Here is a 27,711-nt window from a genome sequence, read left to right as displayed (position 1 = left end):
GATCGCAACTTAGGTCAGACCGCTTGTGGCCGGCCACCGGCCGCTAATAAACAAGCGTTCTTCTAACGTTTTTTAGCGTCAGCAATTCTTGGCGTCATCCTCCTCCCTCTTCTTCTTCGAGTGGCGACCTGCGGTCCCAAACTTCCCACCATCCACTGCCTGACTGCCACCAAGAATGGCAAAGATCGCGGGACCGATCCTTCTCATGCTCCAGATACTTTTCCTCGCCGCAGCCGGCGCCGCCGCCTCCTCCGCCCACCCGGCCTACGAGGAGGAGACGGCGGCGTGCGGGGTGGGCGGCGGCGAGGAGGAGCTGGTGGTGATCAGGAGGGAGGAGTATGACGGGGGCCGGATCCTGGACATCACGCACGCGTACAGGGAGGACATGCCTTCGTGGGAGACGGACGAGGGGCTGGGCCAGTTCCTGTGGCTCCCCAAGTCCATGAAGAACGGCTCTCTCGCAAACAACTCTGAGATGAAGATGCCCACCCACTCCGGCACCCACGTCGATGCCCCCGGCCATGTCTTCCAGCATTACTTCGAGGCCGGCTTCGACGTCGACACCCTCGACCTTGAAGTCCTCAATGGTATCGCAGTATCTCTGATTTCATTTGTCTTCTCTTGCCATCATATCCATTCTTATATAATTTCTCTCTATTTCTATGCTTCTAATCTCATGTCACGTTGTTTCTTAATTAGTTTGATTAGTTCCCCTCGTGTAGCTTTTATTCAATTTTCGAACGCACAAAATAAGATTATTATTACTATTATTATTTTGAAAGGAAAAACATGGGACAGAAGTGGAGATATCTTGAAAGAAATCAATTGATGCTCTTTGAGAAGGGCAGACATTATGTTTGGCAGCTATGTTTTTAAGCAGGTCATCATCTACAAAAAATTAATCAAGAGGACTCTGTTGATGACTTAGGGTTAAAATAGTTATAAATAAGAAGTAGTATTTCCCCCCCTAATTGTATAGATCCTGATAGTTAAAATTTGCTTGCTATATTACATTCTGTTGCGACATTTGTGCAATTAGTTTTCGCACCGTTGATGCATATCAATTACATAGAAAAGTGCAGTAACATTTTATGCTTTCTTCTGCTGGTAGTGCTAATGTTTGCTGACCTTTTAACAGGCCCTGCATTGTTAGTGGATGTTCCAAGGGACAAGAATATAACAGGTAAGTTCTGCTGCTGAACTTTGCAGGCTCGATCAGATTATGTTATTTAAGCATCTTGTTGTTTGCTGTTCTTGTGAAGATTATATGTGTTCATTTCTTTCAGCCTATACTTGTAAAGATTTATGGAACCTGTTAGAATAATGATATTGTCATTTCCTCATGGACTTGTATTATATGGCCAAGCTTAAAGCAGCAAAACAACTTATCATTATCAAATTCGCATGTATAAAACTTCATTATCATAATTAAGTTTTTAGGAAAGTTTCAATGTTGAGATTTCAGTAAGAAAGAAGTATGACAAGTTCGGTCAATCTTCAATTTGAAATTTGCAAGATTCACACGAAACATATCCCAGTGAACAATAAAAGATAATTTTCATGTATTTTCCCTAATAAACAATAAATTACGCGTAAACTAGCTGAGCTCCATCGAGCCTCGATCTGACATGATTTTCAAGCCTGGCCTGTTTCCTACTTGAACAAGCTTGATCAAGCCTAAATTCAAGATGAGCTGACACAGACCTGTTTTATGCAACTTAGCTCGATTGAAAATATCAATCAAGTTAGACTTGAGTTCGAGCTACGATCAACTTCGAACGAGAGTTGATTTAAGCTGGGTTAAATCTCAATTCGAGCCCTTAGATTAGGGTTGTTGAGCTTTGAATTCAGTAACTGGACTGACTCCAAAGATCTGTATGTCAAGCAATCCTAAATACACTGAGATTTGTTCATAATTGGCTTAGAACTAAGTTTGAGCCTAAACTCGAGATCAAGCTAGCTTTACTATAGATTTGAATTTGACCAGACCCAGAATGGAGCACAATATTAACCACCCATGATTGGTTGGTTCAAATATCAGACCTAATTTCTCCCCCTTTCAGTGATCAGCAATTGTATGGACACCTTCCTATTAGGACTAAAGCACCTTTTATTCTCCAATGGAAACAAATTACATACATTGACTTGACACATGGTCCATTGCTTAAGCAAATAAGGGATAAAATTTTGAAATCTGCCTGTATATAACCAGAACTCCATGCTTAATCCTTTGTATAGGCTTGGACCCAACTTTAGAGGTTCATGATGATGTAGTTGGAAACCATTTAATTGAGACAGTATGTTGTTTCGAGTGAGCTCCCATATAGATATTTGCATGCTTGATGTACTTGTGTAATTTTAGTAAGTCCTCTTAGAAGTATTCATTTTATGCAAAAAAAATTAACATCGAGTGATTTATACGTCTAAAAGAGAGAAAGCATGCTTACCTGCTAAAACTTTTACTTGCATATTATATGCTGAAATTCTGAAGTAGATTCTTAAGATCTTATTTTCACTGAATAAAAAAAACAATAACTCTGCATAAGCAGAATGATCTGTGATCACATCCCATTTTTCACATAGGGAAAAAAAAAAACTACTTACATTTTTCAACTTCATTGAGCAGAGGCAAAATCTAGCTGATTTGTTTGGCCAGTCTGGATGCTATCTCCTTTAGTGTTTTTTTTGGCTCTTGAATTATATTTAAATCATGCATCTAACATAACTCAGCCAACGATAATATCCACCTTATGCAGCTGAGGTAATGGAGTCTTTACATATTCCCAGAGGAGTTCGTCGTGTGCTTTTCAGAACATTAAACACTGACAGGTAATGGATATATGGAAGTTTCATTTTTTTTCTTTTCCATTATAACTTGTGATTTGTGTTGTTCTAACATATTCAACACTAGTTTTTGCTCATAGAAATCATCATGTATCAAAAAATTAGTAAGTTTCAACATGTCATTCATGTTTATTTTACCAACTCACATCCCTCACCATGGGAAGCAAGAGCGAAAATGCAATGTACATTCTCGTTAGAGCATATGCTCAAATGTACTTGAATAGAAAAGGGTTTTGTCAATAGATGAGATAGGTAAGTACAATAGGATGTATGTACGCATACATATGGCATTTCCTTAGAAGTTGCATCAAGTCATACGAATGGTTAGCTAATTAAGCAGTGATGTAAAAATGTCATGGGAAATGGGTCTCATAGGCATGAAAAGATTCAAAGAGGCTTAAGAGCATAGCAAAACTTAGCTAGAACCTAGGTTCAGATCTTAGTTTTTGCTAAAAGTAAGCTAGCAAAGTTGTTTCCCTGAAGAAAATAGATGTTGTAACTAAAATCTAACATCAAGAATAGGATTCTAGGGTTTAAGTTGGGGTTTTGAGGGGTCACTATGAGAAAATAACTAGATTCTAGTGTTTTCTGGCATTTTCCGGAAAGATACAACTATTTGGGAAAAATGAAGATGGATAAAATGATGAAAAAAATCTATAGTGTTGCTATAAGATATAAAATATTATGATTTTGTGCTTCAATCAAAGGGAAACAAAAAGGGAAAAGAAAAACAAGGCAAACAACAAAAATAGGGGATAAGGGCTACGGGATCACACTGCACGGAGCAAGGATAAGAACTTGCAATTAATCAAAATGACTCCATCTTTTTTATCATCAAGAGCTGACAACCTTATATAGATTTTGTGAGCCTAATGTATAGAAATCCTACCAAAAATTGTGAAATTTGGATTCCTGTTGGATATTATACTGAAAGACAACAAAAGTACTGCAGAACACAATCATCATGAGTTCAAAATTATTATAATTCAACCTATACATAAAGTAGAACCTATAGGCACTAATTTTACTTAAATTAGGATTTCAGATTCTACTTAAATTGTTCCAAAATTCAACCAAGAAATTGCAAACATAAATAATTCTATCAATCATTGTCTAACTTGAACCTTTGTAAGAAACTTAATAAGTCAAACCAGCATTCTTACATCAACTAGTACACCACCTTAGGGCTGTGCTATTTTTCTCTTGAATAAAGAATCAAGAAAACCAAGATATACCAAGAGAGGCATACATTGATCAATATTAGTACTATTTTATGAGCGTCCTATTGATGATCATGGAAGCACCAACATTCTAGCCTAGAAATTTACATTCCACTTCCACTTTTATTTCATAAAAGTTGCCTGAAATTAATAAATGATTCTGCTTCCTAACTTTGTTTCACTTTAGGTGATATGTTGAAGTTTTAGTTGAGTTAGAATAACCTTGCTCTGCCTTCTGCTAATTTGTGGGATGAGGGCAAGAAAATATTCAGAGGCCTTAAGTTAATCTCTTGGAAGGCATCATTCATGCAATTTTTTCCTTTGGATTACTAGATTGTAGTTAGAGGAGTATTGAATCGATGAGCTTATGTAGATTAAGAACATAGACACAGCAAAACCTGCAGTTGCTTTCTTTTTGTCTTTAAGAGTTTGATTAAACTCTTTGTGATCAACATATAGTTTTATCGTATATAATATAATTAGGCAATTGCTAGTCGTTCATTATCATTGTCATCTTCTTTCTTTATTTTTTTAACATGCTCATGGCCTGTGCATTACTTCAATATAGTGCACTAGCTAATCTTTACAAAAAAGTAATGAAGTCTTTAGGATGATCCCCAAAGGAACATATTTTAATGCATAAAATTTGTAACAGAGCAAAAGAAAATTCAGTTTATAACTATTAGGATTAGTTGGCTAGGCAACATCTTTTAAGTCATAAAAAATGTAAAAAAAATCGCTAATTATAAATACTAATATTATTTTTTACAGTTGCCTTTGGAGATGTAATACTACACTGGAATTAGATTCACATGATGTAACTGAATATGTCATTAAAATACTGCACTTTTTTGCAGGAAGCTTATGTGGAAAAAAGAGTGTCATACAGATTACGTTGGGTTCATGAAAGATGGTGCACGGTGGCTGGTCGATAACACTGATATCAAACTTGTTGGTGAGTTTTTAAATTGTTTCTTTGCCTGCAGAACTTTTCATAATTATGTATGTGTATGTGTGTGTGCATATTATTTGGTAGCTCAATCAATTATTTATAATATTTTGCTGCATTAAAACATACATACATAGATTTTAGGCATACAATACTTTGATGTGGCGATAACTAATAAATATGGGGCTAGTGATTGGAGCCTGTTACTTTTAAAAACTGGAGATTTCTTTATATTTGCTCAGGAAGGCAAGCCAGCAGCCTATAACCATAAAATATGACCTTAACCATCAACTCATTGAAACTATTTGGGGATGGCTTTGTAATTCCGTATTTGCCAATTATTCCTATTAGGACTTTCCTCATTGGGATGATTTATGAGATATTAAAGAATGAATAAACTAATACTAGTATCACTAAACCTTATTCAGATTTACTATGGTGGTGCATCCTATAATCGACTACTACAGGTATAGACTGATTTCATAATAATCAATTATGGTGCGATTGATTAGATACTTCAACAAATGCTCATCATCCCAAAAGATCATTATAGAGGTATGTGAACACAAAACAGAATATGATAGATATCTTATTAATGAAGCTTAATCAATGAAATATAACTAGTGTAGCAAACTAAAAATAACTACAACAGAACAATAAAAAATACTGCTAGTCTAAGTATGTGATAGATGGCAACGATGGTAATGATGATGGGTAGAGATAATGATTGATGGATGAAGAAACAAGGGCTGGGTAAAAGATGGTGATAGAACTAGTCGGATAATTACCTCTGCAATTTTAGTCCCTCCAATCTAATGAAAATCTTCAGGCTGTGCTCCATCAAGGCATCGAGACGAAGGATGACAGGGTTGAGAAAGTGGCTCCAAGAAGTAGGATGAAAGTGGCAGAAAAAGGATTTCTCAGGGCTTCGCCCACAGTGACACTCACCTTTCTAGGTTTTCTTCTTCTTCCTTTAATGGTTGCTGTCCCTTTTTTTTATAAGCGCCAAAACAGCTAAACAATATTCCTAAAATCCTCCAAAATGGTTTCTATAACTTCTCCACTAATCCTTATCCAACAACTTTTCCAATAGCCCTTATCTTTTTTCCACTCATCCTTATCTTCTGTCCAACCACCTATTACTGTTCCGTGAACAGAAACTCGGGTCGGGTTACTGTTCCGTGAACAGAAACTCGGGTCGGGTTACTGTTCCGTGAAAAAAACTCGGGTCCGGTTACTGTTCGCATGAACAGTAACTTTTTATTTATTTCTTGTTCTCTTTTCTAATCCTCCTTTCATACATTCAACATGTACAATTCTATCTCCAAGACTTTCACCCATCCTCCTCCATTCCTAGAAATGAGTGATGGTTGTGGGCATTGAAGGAAGGCCAAGGCTCAAGCAATTAATTGTAGTAGTTTGTGGTTGGGTTAGGCTTTCTATCACACCTAGGTGGATCCTTTTTGCTTGGCAGTCCTAGTACATGACTCGACTGAAAATTCAAGCCTCAATATGGCTTTGGATGGAAAACACAAAAACAACAAAAAATATAAACTATGTACAAGATGGAGTCCTGAGACTACATCAATTTCTCCTAGCTGGAAAAAACTCGACTTTTGACAAGTAGCCCTCCTGTATGCGCTGCAACAAATTGGGTCTTTGGCGCCTCAACTCGTCCTCGCTAATCCATGAATTGCGATACTGCCCACGCCTAGTGTCTACTACTCACACGTCAAGAATATCCTCAAAACCCTCATGAAAACTAGACTCTGAGCTGGTGCTCGGTAGATCTGGAACTGTAACTGCCTCTGGTGGATCTCCATGAAATTAGTACGGATCGGCGATGTATAAAATTGACAAAGTCTAGACGTTGTTTGGAAGCTCCAATAAAGAGGCGTTCTCCCCCAGCTTTCGAGGTATGCGGAAGAGACCATACTTTTGCGGGCTGAGCTTGTTGTAACTGCCCAATGAAAATCTCTCTCCTGAAATAGGCCATCACTAGATCGCCCTCTGCAAAGTGAACCTCCCTGCAATGATGGTTAACATCATCCTTGTACTTGGCACTGGAGTCAAGCAAGCGCTGATGGATCTTTCATTGGATGTGACGGACCTGCTCAATATTGTCTTCTGCTTCCGCACTTATCCAACCATGATAGGGAATGGAAGCATGATCAAGTATGTAGAATAGAAAAACTATAGAAGATTTTAAATAGCAACTTACCAGTAGTACGATTTATAGTGTTGTTGTATGCAAATTCAGCCTGTGCTAAAATCAAGTCCCACTGAGTAGGATGCTCACTAACTAAACATCTAAGCATGTTACCGTGTGTACGGTTCACTACCTCTGTCTGACCATCTGTTTGGGGGTGATAAGCACTACTGAAGTTTAGTTTGTTCCTAATTTGTTCCAAAGAGTTTTTCAAAAATAACTAGTGAATTTTGTGTCCCTATCAGATGTGAATGATCTTGAAATATCATGCAGTCTAAATGAAATGTGTCATTTTTGAAAACCGGTCCACCACAACAAAAATCAAATCAACCTTCCGAGCAATCATGGATAGTCCTACAATGAAGTCCATGGTGATATCCTTTCAAGGGCCACTAGGGATAGGCAACGGGGTGTATAAGCCTGTATTCTGGATCTTTTCCTTTCCTTGCTGACAATGTTGACATTTTCGCACGTATCTAATAACGTCGTCTCTCATCTTAGGTCAGAAATACCTCTCAACTAGGAGTCCTAAAGTGCGGCTCTATCCATCATGAGCAGCTAATCCTCCTTCATAAAATTTCCGAATCAAAGTCTCACGCAATTCATCTCCACATGTGCACAAGCGTGATCCTCTAAACAGGAATCCATCTTGAATGTGAAAGCTATCGGACGGATCTGACCCAGTCGTCTGACCCAATTTTCAAATGTCACCAAAATATGGGTCAATAGCATACTTATCCTTCATGCCATCAAAGTCTATAACCCACTCCCTTAAAGTGGCTAACAAATAAACTTGACGACTCGAGGCATCTGCCATATTGTTAGTGGTTCCAGACTTACGTTTCAAGTGGAACGTGTACTCTTGCAGGAAGGCGGACCACTTAACATGTCTTCTATTCAGATTTCTCTGTGAATTCAAATATTTCAAAGCTTCGTGGTCAGATTTGAGTACAAACTTCCGTTGAATGAGATAATGCCTCCAATAGCGCAAAGCCTGAACGATTGCATAAAATTCTACATCATACATAGAGTAACATGAACAAGTGTCATTCAGTTTTTCGCTGAAGTAAGCCATAGGACGTCCTTCTTGACTCAGGACAACTCTTATGCCTACATATGAGGCATCACAATCCACCTCGAAGATCATATCAAAGTTGGGTAGTGCAAGGACAGGTGCACTGATCATCTTGGTCTTAACGAGTTGGAAACTCTTTTTCGCTACGGGTGTCCACTTGAAGGGCCCTTCTTTAAACAATCAGTTACCGGGGCTATCAAGGTACTGAAATTATGAATGAACCGCTGGTAAAACGAAGCCAACCCATGGCCACGACTCGATGGCCTTTACCTTGTCAGGGTCAACCTTTATACTCTCTAATGACACAATGTAACCCAAGAAAATCAGAGTGTCAGTCAAAAAGACACATTTCTTTAGATTTGCATGCAATTTGTAGTCTCGAAGCATGGTATGCCGAACCAGCCCGTACTGGCCGGTACGAACCGGTCCGGCCAGCTACCGGTACACTGGAGCCGTGGAAACTGGTACAAGCCAGTTCCGTGCCAGAGACGAAGAAGATGAAGAGAAAAAAAGAGAGCGCGGAGAAGAGAGGGAGGGAGACCACCTGTGGCCGCCATTGAAGAGCCGCGGAGGGGCGGCAGAGGCCGGTGGGGGGCGGTGGAGCCCGGCGGGGGGCGGGGGAACCCGCGGGGGCACGGCAGAGGCCGAGGCCGCGGCTTTTTAATTTGAGGGTTTTAAGTGAAGTCGGCATATCGGTTGCCGACTTCACTTAAAAATTAAAAAGCCCCAAATTAAAACTCCCAAATTAAAAAGCCGCAGCCGCGCCCCCGCAGGTTACCCCGCCCCCGCCGGCCTCCGCCGCCCCTCCGCGGCTCTCCGATAGCGGCCACAGGTGGTCTCCCTCCCTCTCTTCCCCGCACTCTCTCTCGTTCTTTTCTTCTTCCCCGGCTCTGGCGGGGAAGAGTTTTCCGATTCGTACCGTCCGGTTTTGGTATGAACCGGAACCGTACCGGTCCTACCGAACCCGGTACGACGGACTTTGTCTCGAAGTGTCTGCAACACTAGTCTCAAATGATCTAAGTAAGACTCAGGGCTAGGACTATATATCAAGATATCGTCAAAGTATATCACTACAAACTTTTCTATGAATGGTCTAAGTACTTGGTTTATGGTTCGCATGAATGTACTTGGGGCATTGGATAGCCCAAATGGCATGACCAACCACTCATATAATCCTTCCTTTGTTTTGAAGGCGGTCTTCCATTCATCTCCTAGGCATATCCTAATCTGATCATACCCACTCTTGAGATCAACTTTGGAGAAAATTTTTGCGTCGTTTAACATATCAAGCATGTTATCAAGTCTAGAAATCGAAAATCTGTATTTGACAGTAATCTTGTTGATGACACAACTATCAACGCACATTCTCCATGACCCATCTTTCTTTGGAGTGAGTAAAGCAGGTACAACACATGAACTCTTGCTCTCACGAATGAAACCTTTTCGTAAGAGTTCGGTCACCTACTTGTTCAGCTCCTCATACTCAATCGGACTCATCCTATAGTGAGGTAAGTGTGGCAAACTTGTACCCGAGACTAGATCATTGCCATGCTGAATGTCCCTCATGGGTGCTAAGCCATCTGAAAGATCCTCAGGAATTAGGTCCTTGAATTCAGACAATAGAGGTTGGACCGCATTTGGAATCTCCACTTCCTTTTGGATTTCTTTTCCTACCAAAACACAAACTACCAAGTCCTCTTTTAGTTCAGCCTTGAAAGATTTTAAATTTAGAATCAAGGCCTTTTGAGTAGGTTCTTTACCTTTTTTTTTTCACACAATTTTTCGTATTATACCCATACAATTTCTTTTATGGATAGAGTATGTATTCTTTTCTCCGTCATGTTGGGTCTTCCTATCGTACTGCCAAAGCCTACCCAACAACACCTGGCGCACCTCCATAGGCATAACGTCACACCATACCTGATCTTAGTATCGTTTCCTAATGGAAAACTCTACTAGACACCTGTGGGTGACTGGAACCTTAACTTCTTCCTTAAACCAAGATACCTTATGTGGTTTATGAATCTTTTGTGCAGGTATCTTTAGTTTATCACCATATGTTGAGACACGAAGTTTTCAGTATTGCCACTATCGATCAAGATAGAACATTTATATCCCCCTGTAGTACCTATAGTCAAAAAAATACTTCGCCTCAACCAATTGTCCTGCACAGGTTGCTTAGGTGCGACCATGACATGGTGAATCATCATGAGTGGGCCCACCTCAACACTTGTAATGTGGACATCATCGTTCTCCGACTCATCCTCGTGTTTAGACTCATCCTCATTTGCCTCTGGATTGGGTTCATCTAAATCGTCCTGGCGTCCTTGCTCAATCAGGTGTGGCTGAGACTGAAATTTTCTCAGAGAACATTCAGAAGATTTATGTCCAGGTTGCCGGTACTTATAGCAAATGATAGTGGAATCAGGTGCCGGTGTCAGAACGCCTTTGCCCTTGTCCAATAATTTCTTGTTAGAATTGGGTTTTAGGGCAGTTATTGTCTGGGTAGGGTTCTAAGAACTTATTGCCCTGTTCTCGAACTGACTCTTTTCATGGATAGTGGAGTTTCTGTTTGAGCCCCACTTTCGACCACTTGTTCGTCTTTGTTGTGCTTCTACTCTCAGTGCACGGCGATGGGTATTGTTCGTCCGATTCCTGTCTAACTAAAAATATGCTAAACAGATCGTTGTTAGAACCGACGAACAAAAGTTAAATTTAAATTTCTACTCTTACCTTTCCTACTCGAAGAATAGTGGTTGTAAGAGGTCGATCCACAGGGAGGCGATTGGAGTTGCTTAAAAATAAAAACGTTCACTCGGATTTAAAATTGATTTTTGAATGATCAAAGGAAAATATTACGTCGGGGATGTTTGAATGATTCTCTGGTCTACTAGAGAATGTTTTCTACTTGAAGAATAAACAAAAGAAAGAAAGAAAACTTTGTAATTGAGAATGTAATGCAGAGTAGCGGTCAAGCAGCAAAGAAAAATATTTAAATAAGATTTTCAGTACAAATAAAATAAATTGCAGGAATTAAACTGAAACTTAGAACATAGATTGCATAAAAGAAAATTGATGGATTTCATAAAAAGAAAACTGATTACAAATAAAAGTGGAGATTAGAGGCCTAATACTCCCCTATTTTGCAAATAAAATAAAGAAAAGAAAACAAAGAAAAAAATCACTTCTCTTTCTCTCCCACTCCCACGGTGGACTTCCAACATAAAATAATTTTTTTTTTTGTTCTTCTTCTTCCCAAGAACAGAGCACTTGCTCTGTTTCTTCTTCTCAACACCCAGCCGACTCCTCTCTTGGCCTCCACCTCCCACCGAGCTCCCCCCTCTTCTCTTCCTCCTTCTCCTTTTATAGCCGCGGACGGGCCTGATGCGGAAGGGAGATGGCAGACGCGGTGAGGACGCGGGGAGGAGTCGATCACGGACGAGATCCGGGCGCTGGGAGCATGTGGATTACGGGATGCCGTGGATCCATGGGTGCAGAGGCGGGATGAGCTGGGATTCGGATCGTGGAAGGAGTGGATCACGGCTGGGATTCCGATGCGGAGGAAGGAGATCACCGGATTGGAAGCGATGCTGGCACGAGATCTTCAAATGGAGAAGGAAGATGGCGACGCGGTGCGGGATCGCCGGGAGGAATGCTTCACAGATGGAAGAATATCCATCTTCTTCTTTGGCCCACGGACGGTTGCTGGATGCTTGATGAACGCGGACGGGCTGATGCGGAAGGAAGGTGCTGGGATCTCGAATCCGGCTCGGCCGCGATGCTGGGAGCTGAGATTTGCTGTGAACGCGTTGATGGCGTGGAGGCTGGGATTCCGGCTCATGATTCCTTCTTTGGACCTTGGTTGAGAGGCGGGCTGGTGCGGAAGAGAGGTTTCCTTCTTTGGGTCAATGGATTGGGGCGTTCATGGCATGGGAATCACTGGAGGTATCGCGGAGGAAGCGGTACGGGATCTGGCACGCGGTGGAACGGGAGATGGACAGCTGCTGGAAGCTTCCTACTTCCTTCTTTCATTCTTTAGCACGGGGTGAAGCTGGAATGTGCTGGGATGCTGCTGTGATCGCGGTTGAGGGGCTGGAGCCGCGTTGGGTGCAAGAAAGGAAGGCATGGATGACGCTGATCTGGGTCATTGGATGCGGACATGGAGGTGCTCGCGATGTTGTGATGTATAGTGGGATGAAGTCAGGATGTGCAGGCCCTGGAAGATGCTGGCTTGACTTGAGCTCGGGCTGCCGGGCATTGGGCTCAAACCTAATGTTAATTGGTTTCTTGGATTACTGCACTCAAACACAAATACCACGTTAATTAGTTAATTTTATTATTAATAATTAGCTAAAATACTAATTAAAATGGTCAGACGATTGCACTTTTGTGCTCTCATCACACCCCCCAACCAACTTATTGCTAGTCTCTAGCAATTTAGTGCGACAATGATAAAATGAGAGTGCAAAAGTTTTATTTATTATATATATATAAATATACATGAACTAAGATAAATACTCACTTTCGTAGAGCATTACGACTGCACTTAGCACGTGCAACAAGCCGTTAAACCCCTAGGTTACCCTAGTGGACGAGTGTTGTCTCGTGAGGGTTTGCAGTGAAGTTACCCACAAACTTCAATCCCAAAATAAAATTTGGTTTGTGAAATGAAAGTCTAATTTCAAGTACATAACTGATAAGAATTTCAAAAGCACACAAGGTTTTAATTACTAAGTAGCCCAATTTCTAGGTTAGTATGCAATTTAAGTTGAAGTTATTAGGTTTTCCGTTAGGAAGTTGTAAGACTTATTTATACTTGAGTGCTCAGTGAAGTTTGGACCATGCACAAGCTAAGGTTTTGGATCTCCAAAATATCGCTAATATTAGTAGTTTCCAAGAATTGGTCGGACAAGACCTATTTGCTGATTCAAAATCATCTTTTCTGCAGGATTTCGAGAGCTGTGGATGTTTACTTTAATACCTCATGGGATTTATCTGTAATATTCCAGTTTACTCGAATTTTTACAACGACGGCTTTCACACTATTGTCTTTCTTAAGGTCAATATACATTTTTTTTTTTCATTTTCATTTTTTTTTGTTTTTTTTTTGTTTTTTTTTTTGCATTAAAGAGAAATGATAATGTATATATTGTGCACTTTTACTCCTGTGATGATTCCTCCATGTAGCGAGCAATTAGTCGACAATTCTCACACCAGTTGGCATGAGGTGTCGGGCATCAAGACTCCCCTACGGACCTATGCTCGGGTTCCTCATCACAGGCCTGCTGACCTTTGACAGTAGGTAGCCCTTTTCGATGTACCTGACTAAATCCACCATTTTTTTTTTTGGATCAGAAAAAGATGGTTCATCAGGATTCGAGGTTGCTACCATATTCTCAACACAATGTCGAACCTATACCTTAGAAAATGCAGGCCAGATGTGTTGTGAAATTCAAAGCACTAATTAGCTTACAACTCACTAAAAGGAACTTAATAAAAAGAACTCACTTTGCACTACTTCCAACTAGTCATTGGGCTCTTAGATTTTATATACCTTGTGTGTTGTATATTTTTTTTTTCAAAAATTTTAACTAAAAACCTTTTTTTTTTATAAAATGCGTAAAAATACCCCCAAACCTAAATCTAACATTGTCCTCAATGTTAAAGAAAATTTAAAGCAGTAAGAGGACAGAGGAGAAGTACCTGATATGGGTGGGTTAATTGAAAGTTGGGGCAAAATCCCCCAAACCTGCATGTTAGTAATTTATTGATTTTTTTTTTTTTTTTTAATAAAAGAAACTTACATGTTGGGTTGCCTCCCAAAGAGCGCTAAGTTTTATGTCTTCAGCCAGACAATTATAATTCATTCATGATAAACAGGGTCGGTCAGAAGTGTCTCCTCGACTTCTGGACTCAAATACTCAAGGTATGGTTTTAAACGATGTCCATTAACTTGAAATGACCTACCATCTTTTTAGTATTGCATATTACTACTGCACCATGCGGGTGTACTTTCTCTACTGTGTATGGGCCAGTCCAGCGGAATTTAAGTTTTCCAGGGAATAGATGTAATCGAGAATCATATAAGAGAACTTTTTGTCCTTGGTAAAACTCTTTACGAGTAATCATTTTATCATGCATGACTTTCATGTGATCCTTGTACTTCTTAACACACTCGTAAGCATCGTTCCTAATTTCTTCAAGCTCGTCGAGCTGAAGCTTTCTATGTTCTCCTGCTTTGTCGAGATCGAAATTTAAGCGTTTGATTGCCCAATAGGCCTTGTGTTCTAACTCGACAGGTAAATGGCAAGCTTTGCCATAGACAATCCTGTATGGGGACATTCCAATTGGTGTTTTGTAGGCCGTACGATATGCCCACAATGCATCTGTTAACCTAAGGAACCAATCCTTTCGAGATGGATTGACAGTTTTCTCAAGGATGGTCTTGATTTCTCTGTTGGAAATCTCAACTTGTCCACTCGTTTGTGGATGATATGGTGTACCGACCTTATGGGTGATGTTGTACTTCCTAGCAAGGGCTTTAAAAATTCTATTGCAAAAATGTTTCCCCCCATCACTAATGATAGCACGAGGGGTGCCAAAGCGAGCGAAGACAGACTCCTTAAGAAACTTGATCACTACTTTGTGATCATTGGTCTTACACGCGATAGCCTCAATCCACTTAGATACATAGTCAACAGCTAGGAGTATGTACTGGTGCCCAAATGACATGGAAAAAGGACCCATAAAATCAATACCCCAAACATCAAAGATTTCTACAGTTAAGATTGGGTTCAGGGGCATCTCATTTTTTCTTGAAATTTTTCCTAGTCTTTGACATCGGTCACATGATTTGCAATACTCGTGTGAGTCGTGAAATAGTGTGGGCCAATAGAATCCGCACTGCAAGACCTTTGCAGCCGTCTTTTTACCACTGAAATGACCACCACAAGCGTGGTCATGACAAAAGGAAAGGACATTCCTTTGATCGTGTTCAGGGATGCATCGTCTGATGATTTGATCAGGACAGTATTTGAACAGGTATGGTTCATCCCAAAAATACCATTTTACACGAGCTAGGAAGCGAAATTTCTCTTGTTTGGTCCAAGAGCTGGGCATTTGCTCAGTAACAAGGTAGTTGACTATATCAGCATACCATGGAACATTGGTATGGGAAATCATCATTAATTGTTCATCAGGGAAGGTCTCGGACACAGGCATGGATTCTCCAGATGATTCAACAATTAATCTGGACAAGTGGTCAGCTACAACATTTTCAGATCCCTTTTTATCTCGAATTTCGAGATCAAATTTCTGGAGCAATAGGATCCAACGAATGAGCCTTGCCTTAGCATCCTTCTTTGTGAGAAGGTACTTAAGGGCGGCATGATCGGAATAAACAAGAACCTTAGATCCTATCAGGTAGGGACGAAATTTATCTAGGGCAAAAACCACTCCAACAATTTTTTTTCAGTGGTAGAATAGTTAAGTTGGGCGTCATTCAGAGTTTTGCTTGCATAATGAATCACATGGGGAAGCTTCTCTACTCGCTGACCTAAGACAGCACCTATGGCATAATCGGATGCATCACACATGATTTCAAAAGGACGACTCCAATCAGGACTCCTTATGATGGGTGCTGAAGTTAGTTCAGACTTTAGTCTTTCGAAAGCAGTTATACAAATTGGCGAAAAATTAAAAGTAGCATCTTTCGCCAACAAATCGCATAAGGGTTTCGACAATTTACTGAAATTCTTGATAAAGCGGCGGTAAAAACCCGCATGCCCTAAAAAAGATCTGACTTCCCTAACAGTTTTGGGAGGTGGCAATTTAGCAATTAATTCTACTTTGGCCTTATCCACCTCAATTCCCCTTTGTGACACAATGTGTCTTAAAACAATACCTGATTCTACCATGAAATGACACTTCTCCCAGTTAAGAACTAAGTTTTTCTGTTTACAGCGTTCTACAACAAGTGTCAAGTGGTGTAGACATTCCTCAAAATTGGATCCAAATACAGAAAAATCATCCATGAAAACTTCTAAAAATTTCTCCACCATGTTGGAGAAAATACTCATCATACGCCGTTGGAATGTAGCTGGTGCATTGCATAGCCCAAAAGGCATGCGACGATAAGCAAAAGTGCCATAAGGACAGGTGAATGTGGTTTTCTCTTGATCCTCACGTGCGATAGGAACTTGGTTATATCCAGAATAACCATCGAGGAAACAGTAATGGGAGTGGCCAGCTAGCCGTTCTAGCATTTGATCGATGAAGGGTAGAGGAAAGTGGTCTTTCCTAGTCATGGCATTAAGCTTCCTATAGTCGATGCATACTCGCCATCCCGTTTGGACTCGAGTAGGGACTAACTCATTGTGATCATTTTTTACCACAGTGATGCCAGACTTTTTAGGTACGACTTGAACTGGGCTTACCCACTGACTATCAGAAATAGGATATATAATCCCTGCATCTAAAAGCTTGATGACTTCGGCTCGAACTACGTCCTTCATGATTGGATTAAGTCGCCTTTGTGGTTCTCTAGAAATTTTTGCATCTTCTTCTAGATGGATTTTATGTTGGACCACAGAAGGACTAATCCCCTTAATATCAGCTATAGACCAACCGATAGCTTCCTGATTCTTTCGAAGGATACTTAACAGCTTCTCTTCCTGTTCTTTAGTTAGATTCGATGCAATTATAACAGGTAAGGTCTTGTTTTCTCCAAGAAATGCATACTTCAAGTTTTCGGGAAGGTCTTTAAGTTCTAGTTGTGGAGGTTTGACATTGGATGACACTAGCTGAGATTCCGAAATAGGCAATGATTCAAACTTGGTGGCCCATCTGCTAGTATCCATCACAGGAATGGAATCTAACAATGCATTAACCTCTTGACTTGACTCACAATCTTGACCAAAATTAGCCAAACATCTTTCTAATGGGTCAGAATAACTCAACTCTTCAAAAAAACTGCTAATTATATTCTCAATAATGTGAATTTCTTCCAAATCGTCCATCTCAGTTGACTGACTACTACTATGAAAAACATTGAGCTGGACAGTCATGTTCCCAAAGGCTAGAGTCATTATTCCATTTCGGCAACTAATCACAGCATTTGAAGTGGCCAAAAATGGTCTACCTAGGATCACCGGGATGTGACTTTCTGGATTTTTTACTGGTTCAGTTTCAAGGACTACAAAATCCACAGGGTAGTAGAATTCATTAACTTTTACAATCACATCCTCTACAATTCCTTTGGGATACTTCACAGTCCTATCTGCTAATGACAAGGTAATGTTTGTGGGTTTTAATTCCCCCAAACCTAGTTCGATGTAGACAGAATAGGGTAATAGGTTTACACTTGCTCCTAAGTCTAATAGGGCTCTCCGAATGATGGTTTCTCCTATTTTAATTTCAACAGTGGGGCAACCAGGGTCCTTGTATTTTGGGGCAATCTGCTGTTGAATAAGAGATGAGGCTTGTGCAGCCATCACAGCTTGCCTAGGAATACTGGTTTTCCTTTTTACCGTGGTTAGGTCTTTTAAAGATTTTGTATAGGAGGGGATCTGTCTGATGGCATCTAGGAAGGGTAAATTTATCTGGACATTTTTAAAGACTTCCATGATTTCATCGTACTGAGATTTTTTCTTTGAGTCTTGTAGTCTACTAGGAAAGGGAGCCTTAGGTGTGTAAGTTTCTATTGGTTTCTCCTCTATTCCTTGTGTTTCCTGTTCTTGTTCCTTTTTCTGGGTGGGGTTTGGTTCATGCTTTTCTTCTTTTTCTTGCACAGGAAGTTGGACTTTGTTGTCCACTTGCTTGCCAGATCGTAAAGTGGTAATTGCCTGGACTTCATGGGTAGGGTTTCCATTAGAATCAATCTGAAACTGGCCTCTCGTCCCTTGATTCTGTTGTCTACTAGGGTTAGGTACTGGCTGACTGGGCAATTCACCTTTCTTCCTATCCCTTAGAGAGTTGGCTATTTGGCTCAGACTAACCTCAAGTTTTGCAATCGCTTGCGCATGGAATTGGTTAGTCTGGGTTTGAGCCATGTTGGTCTGTTGTTGCTGTTGGATGAAGTCTTGTTGCTGCTTCATCATGTTAGCCATCATGGCTTCCAATGATGTAGTTTGCTGAGGGATAGGGGCATTATATGTAGGAATAGGTGGAGCCAATGATTGGTTTATTTGTGATGGACTTATCCTGGAAAAATTTTTCTGAAAACCTGGTGGACCACCTTGATGCTGAATAGGTTCATTTTGCTTGTATGAAAAATTTGGGTGGAACCTATTATCAGGGTGGTAGACTGGGCTGAATGAATTGGGAGTGGGCTTCTTGAAGGCACTATATGAGTTAAGAGCATTTGCCTGCTCAGCCTTAATGTTGGGTAAACTGGGGCAACACTCCACTAGATGCTCAGAACTATTACACAAGATACATAAACTATGTGACTCGTGATCCACTTTCATGATGGAATTTAACTCTTTATATGAACTCGGACTAGTGGAAACAGTGAAAGCATCAAACTTTTTGCTTAAGTTGTTCATTCCAGTCACCAGATTGGACATGACATTTTTTAGTTCTGGGTCTGCTTTCATTTCATAATTACCCGGTTTTCTAGATCCGAACTCATCTCTATTTACTTCCTCACCATAGCTACTCCAATTTTGGGCGTTCTCGGCTAAGTCAACAAGAAATTCATAGGCTTGATCCGGGGTTTGGTCCATGAACCTACCTTTGTGCATGGACTCGATCATGTTTCTATGCCGGAGGTAGTCCTTTGTAAAAGAAATGTACTAGATCAGCCTTGTCAAGCCCATGGTGGGGGCACTTGACCAAAAGATCATGGAATCTTTTCCATAGTTGGGAAAATTCCTCCTCAGATTTTCCTCTAAAAGTTCTGATTGCATTCTTAATTTTTTCAGTTTTTACCATGGGATAGAACTTAGCCATGAACTTCCTAGATAGTTGTTCCCATGATGTGATGGAATTTGAAGCTAGGGAATACAGCCATGCAGCAGCACGATCCTCTAAAGTCATGGGAAATAACCTTAATTTAATACCCTCTTCATCTAAATTTTGATTTCTAAACGTTTGACAGATTGTCAAAAATTTGTTTAGATGAATGTAGGGTTGTTCACTCTCGAACCCATGAAACTTGGGTAACATGTTTATTGTTGCAGCCCGAATCTCGAATTGGGCTGCATTATTAATTGGTAATACTATGCAAGTAGGGGGACTAGCGGATGCGGGTGCAAACAATTCATTCAGGGTTCTAATATGTTCACCCATTGTAGAGATCGACGGTTGGTTTACAGTTCGCAGGTTGTGAAGAAAAGTTCTATCAATCTCAGGATCAAATGGAGTTAACTTATCCCTTAATGACCTTCTACCATGCATACATTATCACAACTTAATTAGACTTGACTCCTAAAATTAACGAAATCCTAAGAGAAGAGAAGGGCTAGACACAGATGACCACAATCAACACCACACAACAATTTGACCCTATTAGTCTTAGAACTAAGTGAGGTTTAGTAGCTTCTTAAATCTAGTTGCACAGAGACTTTTCAGGTTAAAAAAATTCCTGAAATTTTCTCTAGATTAGACAGCTCCTAATCTCCCTTTCAGATTAAGCTTGAGCTTACCAGTTAAGTGATCCAGTAACCAGTGACCAGGAAAGTCCCGGGGTGTGCGGTGGTGCCAGAAGGGATACACCGATACCACAATACCCGTAACAGTTCTCACTGTTGTAAAACTTTCCTAGACATCACCAATTACTAAATCCTCACTGGAGTGGCTTTCAGCCGCTTCTTTCCAAGAGCCTAATTGAGCTCGAAAATCCTAAGGCCAATGTCTAATTTGATTTTAATTTAATTTGGCTTAGGATAAATATGCAAGGTGGTGATTTTTGGGCTAAGGACAGGTAATGACTTCCCGACCTTATCTTTTTAATGGGTTTTGCCCTTAATTACTTTATGCAAATGCTTAATACTAAATGCAGTAAATAATCAATATTTTTTTAAAGTTTATGCAATGTCATTAGGTTGTACTGATTAAATGAGCAAGCAATTTTTTTTATTTTTTTTATTTTTCTTATTTTTTTAATTTTATGTTGTTTTTTTTTAATTTTTAATATAGGAATAACTTGAATGTAAAGTAAAACTAATCCTTATGCGTCAGTCAATCTCCGAATGCCCGTTGAATAAGCTCTGGAGATTACTCCGTGAGGAGCCCCAATAAAGGTATGATAACCTCGGGGGATTGCACCTTATCAATTACTAGCAAAAATAATATTTTTTTGAATTTTTTAATTTAATTAATTTTTTTTAACCTTTTTTTTTTTAATTTCAAATTTCGAATCACAGAATTCAAATTTTGAATTTAAATTTTTGAATTTTTGAATTTTTTGTTTTAAATTTTTTTTTCAAATTTTTTTTTTACTTTTTTTTAGAAAACTTTAATTTCGAATTTCAAATTTCAGAATTTAATAACTACGAAATTACTAACTGAAAATAATCAAAATAAGAAAAATTAATAAAAATAAAAACTTACTACCGGAGTGCGTTCACTCCGGGCATCCAAAATCCGATTTGATCTTCGTGATCGTTCTTGCTTCTCGATTTGCCTCCCCGGCAACGGCGCCAAAATTTTGTTCGTCCGATTCCTGTCTAACTAAAAATATGCTAAACAGATCGTTGTTAGAACCGACGAACAAAAGTTAAATTTAAATTTCTACTCTTACCTTTCCTACTCGAAGAATAGTGGTTGTAAGAGGTCGATCCACAGGAAGGCGATTGGAGTTGCTTAAAAATAAAAACGTTCACTCGGATTTAAAATTGATTTTTGAATGATAAAAGGAAAACATTACGTCGGGGATGTTTGAATGATTCTCTGGTCTACTAGAGAATGTTTTCTACTTGAAGAATAAACAAAAGAAAGAAAGAAAACTTTGTAATTGAGAATGTAATGCAGAGTAGCGGTCAAGCAGCAAAGAAAAATATTTAAATAAGATTTTCAGTACAAATAAAATAAATTGCAGGAATTAAACTGAAACTTAGAACATAGATTGCATAAAAGAAAATTGATGGATTTCATAAAAAGAAAACTGATTACAAATAAAAGTGGAGATTAGAGGCCTAATACTCCCCTATTTTGCAAATAAAATAAAGAAAAGAAAACAAAGAAAAAAATCACTTCTCTTTCTCTCCCACTCCCACGGTGGACTTCCAACATAAAATAATTTTTTTTTTGTTCTTCTTCTTCCCAAGAACAGAGCACTTGCTCTGTTTCTTCTTCTCAACACCCAGCCGACTCCTCTCTTGGCCTCCACCTCCCACCGAGCTCCCCCCTCTTCTCTTCCTCCTCCTTTTATAGCCGCGGACGGGCCTGATGCGGAAGGGAGATGGCAGACGCGGTGAGGACGCGGGGAGGAGTCGATCACGGACGAGATCCGGGCGCTGGGAGCATGTGGATTACGGGATGCTGTGGATCCATGGGTGCAGAGGCGGGATGAGCTGGGATTCGGATCGTGGAAGGAGTGGATCACGGCTGGGATTCCGATGCGGAGGAAGGAGATCACCGGATTGGAAGCGATGCTGGCACGGGATCTTCAAATGGAGAAGGAAGATGGCGACGCGGTGCGGGATCGCCGGGAGGAATGCTTCACAGATGGAAGAATATCCATCTTCTTCTTTGGCCCACGGACGGTTGCTGGATGCTTGATGAACGCGGACGGGCTGATGCGGAAGGAAGGTGCTGGGATCTCGAATCCGGCTCGGCCGCGATGCTGGGAGCTGAGATTTGCTGTGAACGCGTTGATGGCGTGGAGGCTGGGATTCCGGCTCATGATTCCTTCTTTGGACCTTGGTTGAGAGGCGGGCTGGTGCGGAAGAGAGGTTTCCTTCTTTGGGTCAATGGATTGGGGCGTTCATGGCATGGGAATCACTGGAGGTATCGCGGAGGAAGCGGTGCGGGATCTGGCACGCGGTGGAACGGGAGATGGACAGCTGCTGGAAGCCTCCTACTTCCTTCTTTCATTCTTTAGCATGGGGTGAAGCTGGAATGTGCTGGGATGCTGCTGTGATCGCGGTTGAGGGGCTGGAGCCGCGTTGGGTGCAAGAAAGGAAGGCATGGATGACGCTGATCTGGGTCATTGGATGCGGACATGGAGGTGCTCGCGATGTTGTGATGTATAGTGGGATGAAGTCAGGATGTGCAGGCCCTGGAAGATGCTGGCTTGACTTGAGCTCGGGCTGCCGGGCATTGGGCTCAAACCTAATGTTAATTGGTTTCTTGGATTACTGCACTCAAACACAAATACCACGTTAATTAGTTAATTTTATTATTAATAATTAGCTAAAATACTAATTAAAATGGTCAGACGATTGCACTTTTGTGCTCTCATCAGGTATCATCAATACTTAAGACATCGAACATCTCCACTTGGTCCAGGATGTCCCGTCTCATGCCATTGATATATCTGTTGGCAACATGAATGGGGTCCTCACTAAGGTCATTTCTTGCTTGGAGCTTATAGAACTCCTCGGTGTACTCATCCACGGTCCTAGTCCCTTGTCGGAGGTTTTGAAATTTCAAGTAGAGGTTTTGGCGATAATCCAACGGGACAAATCGCTTTCTCAATTTCTCCTTCATCTTACTCCAGATACGGATCTTATCCTTACCTTGTTGAACTCTTCGTTTCTAGAGTTGCTTCCACCAAACCAGCGTGTCCCTTTAATTTGAGGGTCACAAATTTGACCTCTTTATCCTCAGGAATTTTCTTCCAATCAAAATATTGGTCATGTCGACCCAATCAAGAAAAGCATCTGGCTGGAAACGTCCCTCAAAATTTTCAATATCTATCTTAATGCCATCATCCTAACGTCTAGCACGAGGGGGTTCTTTATGTGGTGGTCTCTCTCTGTTCCTATGTAATGGTCGGTCATCTAAATCATTTTCTATCTTATTTGACTCACTACTCTCGACTACTCTCTGATTGACCCTTTGTCTACCTTGAGGTCTGACTCTACGTCTTGGTTCATCTTGATGGTTTTCTCTCTTTTAGGTCTCACTATCTCAGGTATGTTTAATTCTAGTTTAGTCATGAAGTTGGAAAGGTGTTCTACCTGTCGTTGGATCTGCTCTAAGGTTTGTTGCTGGGCTCTACATGCATCTTGCCAATTTTCAGACATGATTGTAGGCTAAGATTCGAGTCAAAACTATTTCGGAGGTGTTTCTAATATTATGAAGGTAAAACGGATTTTTTTTAGAATTTTTTAAAATTTTTTAATGCCGAAAATGAATATTTTAATAAAAAATTAATATTTTAATGCATTTTTTTTTTATTTTTTAAATTGCGGAAAATGAATGCAGAATTTATTTTTAATGCAGAAACTAATTTTTCTATATTTTTAACTTCAAAAACTAAAATTTCTATAGTTTTAAATGCAGAAAATATAATTTAATTTTTTTAATTCAGAAAATATATTTTTCTATTTTGAAGTGCAAAAATTTAATTTTCAGAATTTAAAGTATAGAAAAAATGAATGTTATGATGCAAACACAATAATGAAGATTTCTAGATATGCAGGATCTATTTGCTCTGATACTACTTTGTTGCAACCTATAATCGACTACTGCAAGTGTAGACTGATTTCATAATAATCAATTATGGTGTGATTGATTAGACATTTCAGCAAATATTTATCATCCCAAAAGATTATCATAGAGGTATGTGAACACAAACAAAATATGATAAATATCTTATTAATAAAGCCTAATCAATGAAATATAACTAGTGCAGAAAACTAAAAATAACGATAATGGAAACGATTGCAACGATGGTAATGATAATGGATAGAGATAATGATTGATGGATGAAGAAACGAGAGCTGGGTAAAAGATAGTGATAGAAATAGTTGGATAATTACTGCTGCAAGTTTGGTTCCTCCAATCCAATGAGAATCTTCAGGTCGCGCTCCACCAAGGCATCGAGACGAAGGATGACGGAGTCGAGAAGGTGGCTTCAAAAAGAAATAGGTCAAAAAGTAGGATGAAAGTGGTAGAAAAAGAATTTCTCAGGGCTTTGCCCACGGTGGCACTGACCTTTCTAGGTTTTCTTCTTCTTCCTTTTAATGGCTGTTGTCCCTTCTTTTTATAGGCGCCAAAACAGCTGAACAATCTTCCTAAAATCCTCCAAAACGGTTCCTGTAACTTCTCTACTAATCCTTATCCAACAACTTCTCCAATAGCCCTTATCTTTCCCCCACTCGTCCTTATCTTCCATCCAACCGCCTATTACTGTTCTATGAATAGTAACTCGGGTTGGGTTACTGTTCATGTGAATTGTAACTTTTTATTTATTTTTATTTTTTGTTCTCTTTTCTAACTTCCCCCCTTCTTCCATACATTCAACATGCACAATTTTTATCTCCAAAACTTTCACCCATCCTCCTTCGTTCCTAGAGATGAGTGATGGTCGTGGGCATTGAAGAAAAGCCAAGGCTCAAGCAATTAAATGTAGTGGTTTGTGGTTGGGTTAGGGTTCCTATCACACCTAGATGGACCCTTTTTGCTTGGCAATCCTAGTACATGACTCGACTAAAAATTCAAGCCTAAACATGGCTTTGGATGGAAAACATAGAAATAACAAAAAACATAAACTATGTACAAGATGGAGTCTTGAGACTACATCATATGGTCTAGACTAGTATATGTAATTTGACTAGTCATATGAGTTTGATCTAAGATTTTCTAACCAAACCTGAGACACACGCTAGCATTTATTTACCGTAGATCCACTGTTGTTGCAGTGCAAAATCTGCTTCTAGACATGTTATCCTTAAGGTACGACTCCCAAGAGGTGTCTAATTTGCATGCAGAAACACCTTTAATCTAAGCACTACGCTTGCCCACTGAATTCACTTGATTGCTTAACAAACTATCCTAAATCAAGCTTCACACTTTCATCAATAAATCTAGGAGTAGTTCTAAAACAATTTCATAATTGAAGAGTGGTCAATTTCTTAGTGAAAACTCTCTATATTGTTTTAAGAATGTGAGAATTTTGAATACCAAAATTCTGCTGAGCCTTAATCCCCCATATGGATTTACAAGGGGTGTTATATTGAGCAGAGTTACCTAGATACTCTACATTTTGGGAATGATAAAGTGCTGACAATTCTGGACACTTGGGCATGATGCAACATGGCATGACACTCATTGGCACTTAAAGAATAATTTAGTTAAAGTAACGGGACTTAATTCTCCACTATATCATTTTAGTTGTTTAGACATCTGTTTTCTTCTTTGTGATGAATGTAATAGGGCATAAGGGCGACTTTATTCAACATTACTGCCATTCTGTGATTACCTTAGCCAGTTTCATGAAACAGCTCTTGTTGGCACTGAACTTTTTATTAGCTATAGGGTCCATTTAACATAATATAAATGATGCCTATCTGTGAGTTTGATATTGGTGTAATGTGATCTGCGTGATTCAAGATTTATTATTACCTGTGTGTTCATTGGAAGTGTACCATATTAACATTTTTGGCGACTTTTCATTTATATTATAATAATGTAAGGAATGTGTGGAAATTAGATAACAAAAAGGTTGTTCATCCTAAATCTGAAAATCATTCTGACTCATATGGCATTATTTCTAGTGTTGTGGTGTTCTATTCATAATAACAACGCGTGTAGTTCAATCTTCACTGACTCCATATTTTTTAATTTCACTCTTATGTTTATTCCTCTTAATGATGTCCATTTATCACAATGTTCCAGAATCCTTATGGTAAAGGTAAAAATAGATGCAAAGCTTTCTAGTTATTGACATGTGCTATTTCATTTCATTCAGTTTATGTTTTCTAATGGGGGTGGGGGAGAGAGGGGCGGGAGTGGTTTGGTTGTTGCTCAGTTGTAGTGCAGTTCAGTTTTCCGAGTTGAATGGTACAATCAATGGTTGCTTTCTTCGTTGGTCTCACTTCTCACATTTTCTGCCATGTTGCACAGGTGTTGACTATTTATCTGTTGCTGCATATGCTGATTTGATCCCTTCTCATTTGGTTTTTCTCAAAAGCAGGGTATGAGACTTCCTTTTAGATACTAATTTTACTTTCTATTGTATTCTCTTAAAATTCATTGGAGAAGCTTTATACTTTTATGTCCTGACTGAACTCTCCATATAGATGCATTTCTTTAAGTCATCCATCATGGTCTTTCTTATCTTCTGCCAAGCAATAGTAAATATATCAAGAAAGCAAAAATAAAATAAAAATTTATGCTTATCAGTTAATATATTGAGAAACAAGCCAACATGGAGAAAATAGTAAATATTCTGGGGTGTGATTGCCATAAAGGCAAACATGACATTATATATAAAAGGGGGGAAAGGAAGTGCCATATTTATAAAATATATTTCTTCTACATATATTGTATCACATAGTAGTTTTGCAAGAGGTCATAGTTTATTGTCCTTGGATTATTTTCCTAATTGGGAGTTACCCTCAAGTTTCAATTTTATGTTTTCTTGGGAGTACAAAATAATTAGACAACAAATTATAAACATCATCTGGAAAGGACAGATCAATGTCAAACTGGCAAAATCATCATCAAGTTGAAACTGATCTTAATCTGTTCCGTGTTTAATAAATAATAAAATATTTGCGGTGTTTTACACCATGCTATCCTTTAGTACATGTAAGGCAACAGGCTCTGTGATACACGTCACATTATGACAGACTATGCAAGTTTTTGTGCCATTTTACCAATGTGTCGATGTCTTGCACCATGCTGTCCTGTATTATCTGTAATCTGTCTATGTTTTTAATTAGAGAATAGGCAACAGGCTCTGTGATATACATCACATTATGACAGATTTTGCAAGTTTTTGCGCCATTTTACCAATGCTCGTCAAACTGTATTGGTTTTTTTCAGGAAATCATCCTCGTGGAAGCCTTAAAACTAGATAATGTCAAGCCTGGGATATACTCCTTGCATTGCTTACCTCTCAGGTTGCTTGGTGCTGAGGGTTCACCAATCAGGTGCATTCTTATCAAATAAGTTATGCAAGCCTTGCACGGAAGGGCAACATACCAGCGCAGATTTCTCTCTGTTAGTGCTGCAAATGGGTTGTTCTAGAACCTTTCTTGACATTATCTCTCTATTCTATGTAAAGTTTCAGTATTTCAGGGACATCAATGTGGCATAATAATCTCTTCAATCATCAGGTGTTGGGATAGACATGGTTTTATAAAATTTTTAGATTCTTAGTTTTAGACACGTCTGCTTAAATGACACATCTTGTAGATTCGTAACTGCATTATATGAGATATAGATTCTATGTGTAATAGAATGATGGAAAATGCTTCATGTCTTCTATAATGAGTTAAAAGTCTGGATCATTAGGTTA

The 27,711-nt window shown here is 39.4% G+C and overlaps 1 protein-coding gene across 1 annotated transcript; it reads left to right on the top strand.

Annotated features, from left to right (window-relative positions):
* On the top strand, positions 1–27,711 carry LOC103697987 (Cyclase family protein). Its single transcript, XM_008779934.6, has 6 exons — positions 1–587; positions 1,139–1,183; positions 2,757–2,829; positions 4,922–5,019; positions 26,313–26,383; positions 27,237–27,711. The coding sequence occupies exons 1-6, from the start codon at positions 176–178 to the stop codon at positions 27,360–27,362; spliced, it is 825 nt and encodes a 274-aa protein (XP_008778156.3). The 5' UTR covers positions 1–175; the 3' UTR covers positions 27,363–27,711.

This window comes from Phoenix dactylifera, chromosome 2 (assembly GCF_051530095.1).
Source record: "Phoenix dactylifera cultivar Ajwa chromosome 2, Ajwa_hap1_PhDact_Kaust_v1.1, whole genome shotgun sequence".
NCBI classification, from domain to species: Eukaryota; Viridiplantae; Streptophyta; class Magnoliopsida; order Arecales; family Arecaceae; genus Phoenix; species Phoenix dactylifera.
This window is presented reverse-complemented; position numbering and strand designations above follow the sequence as displayed.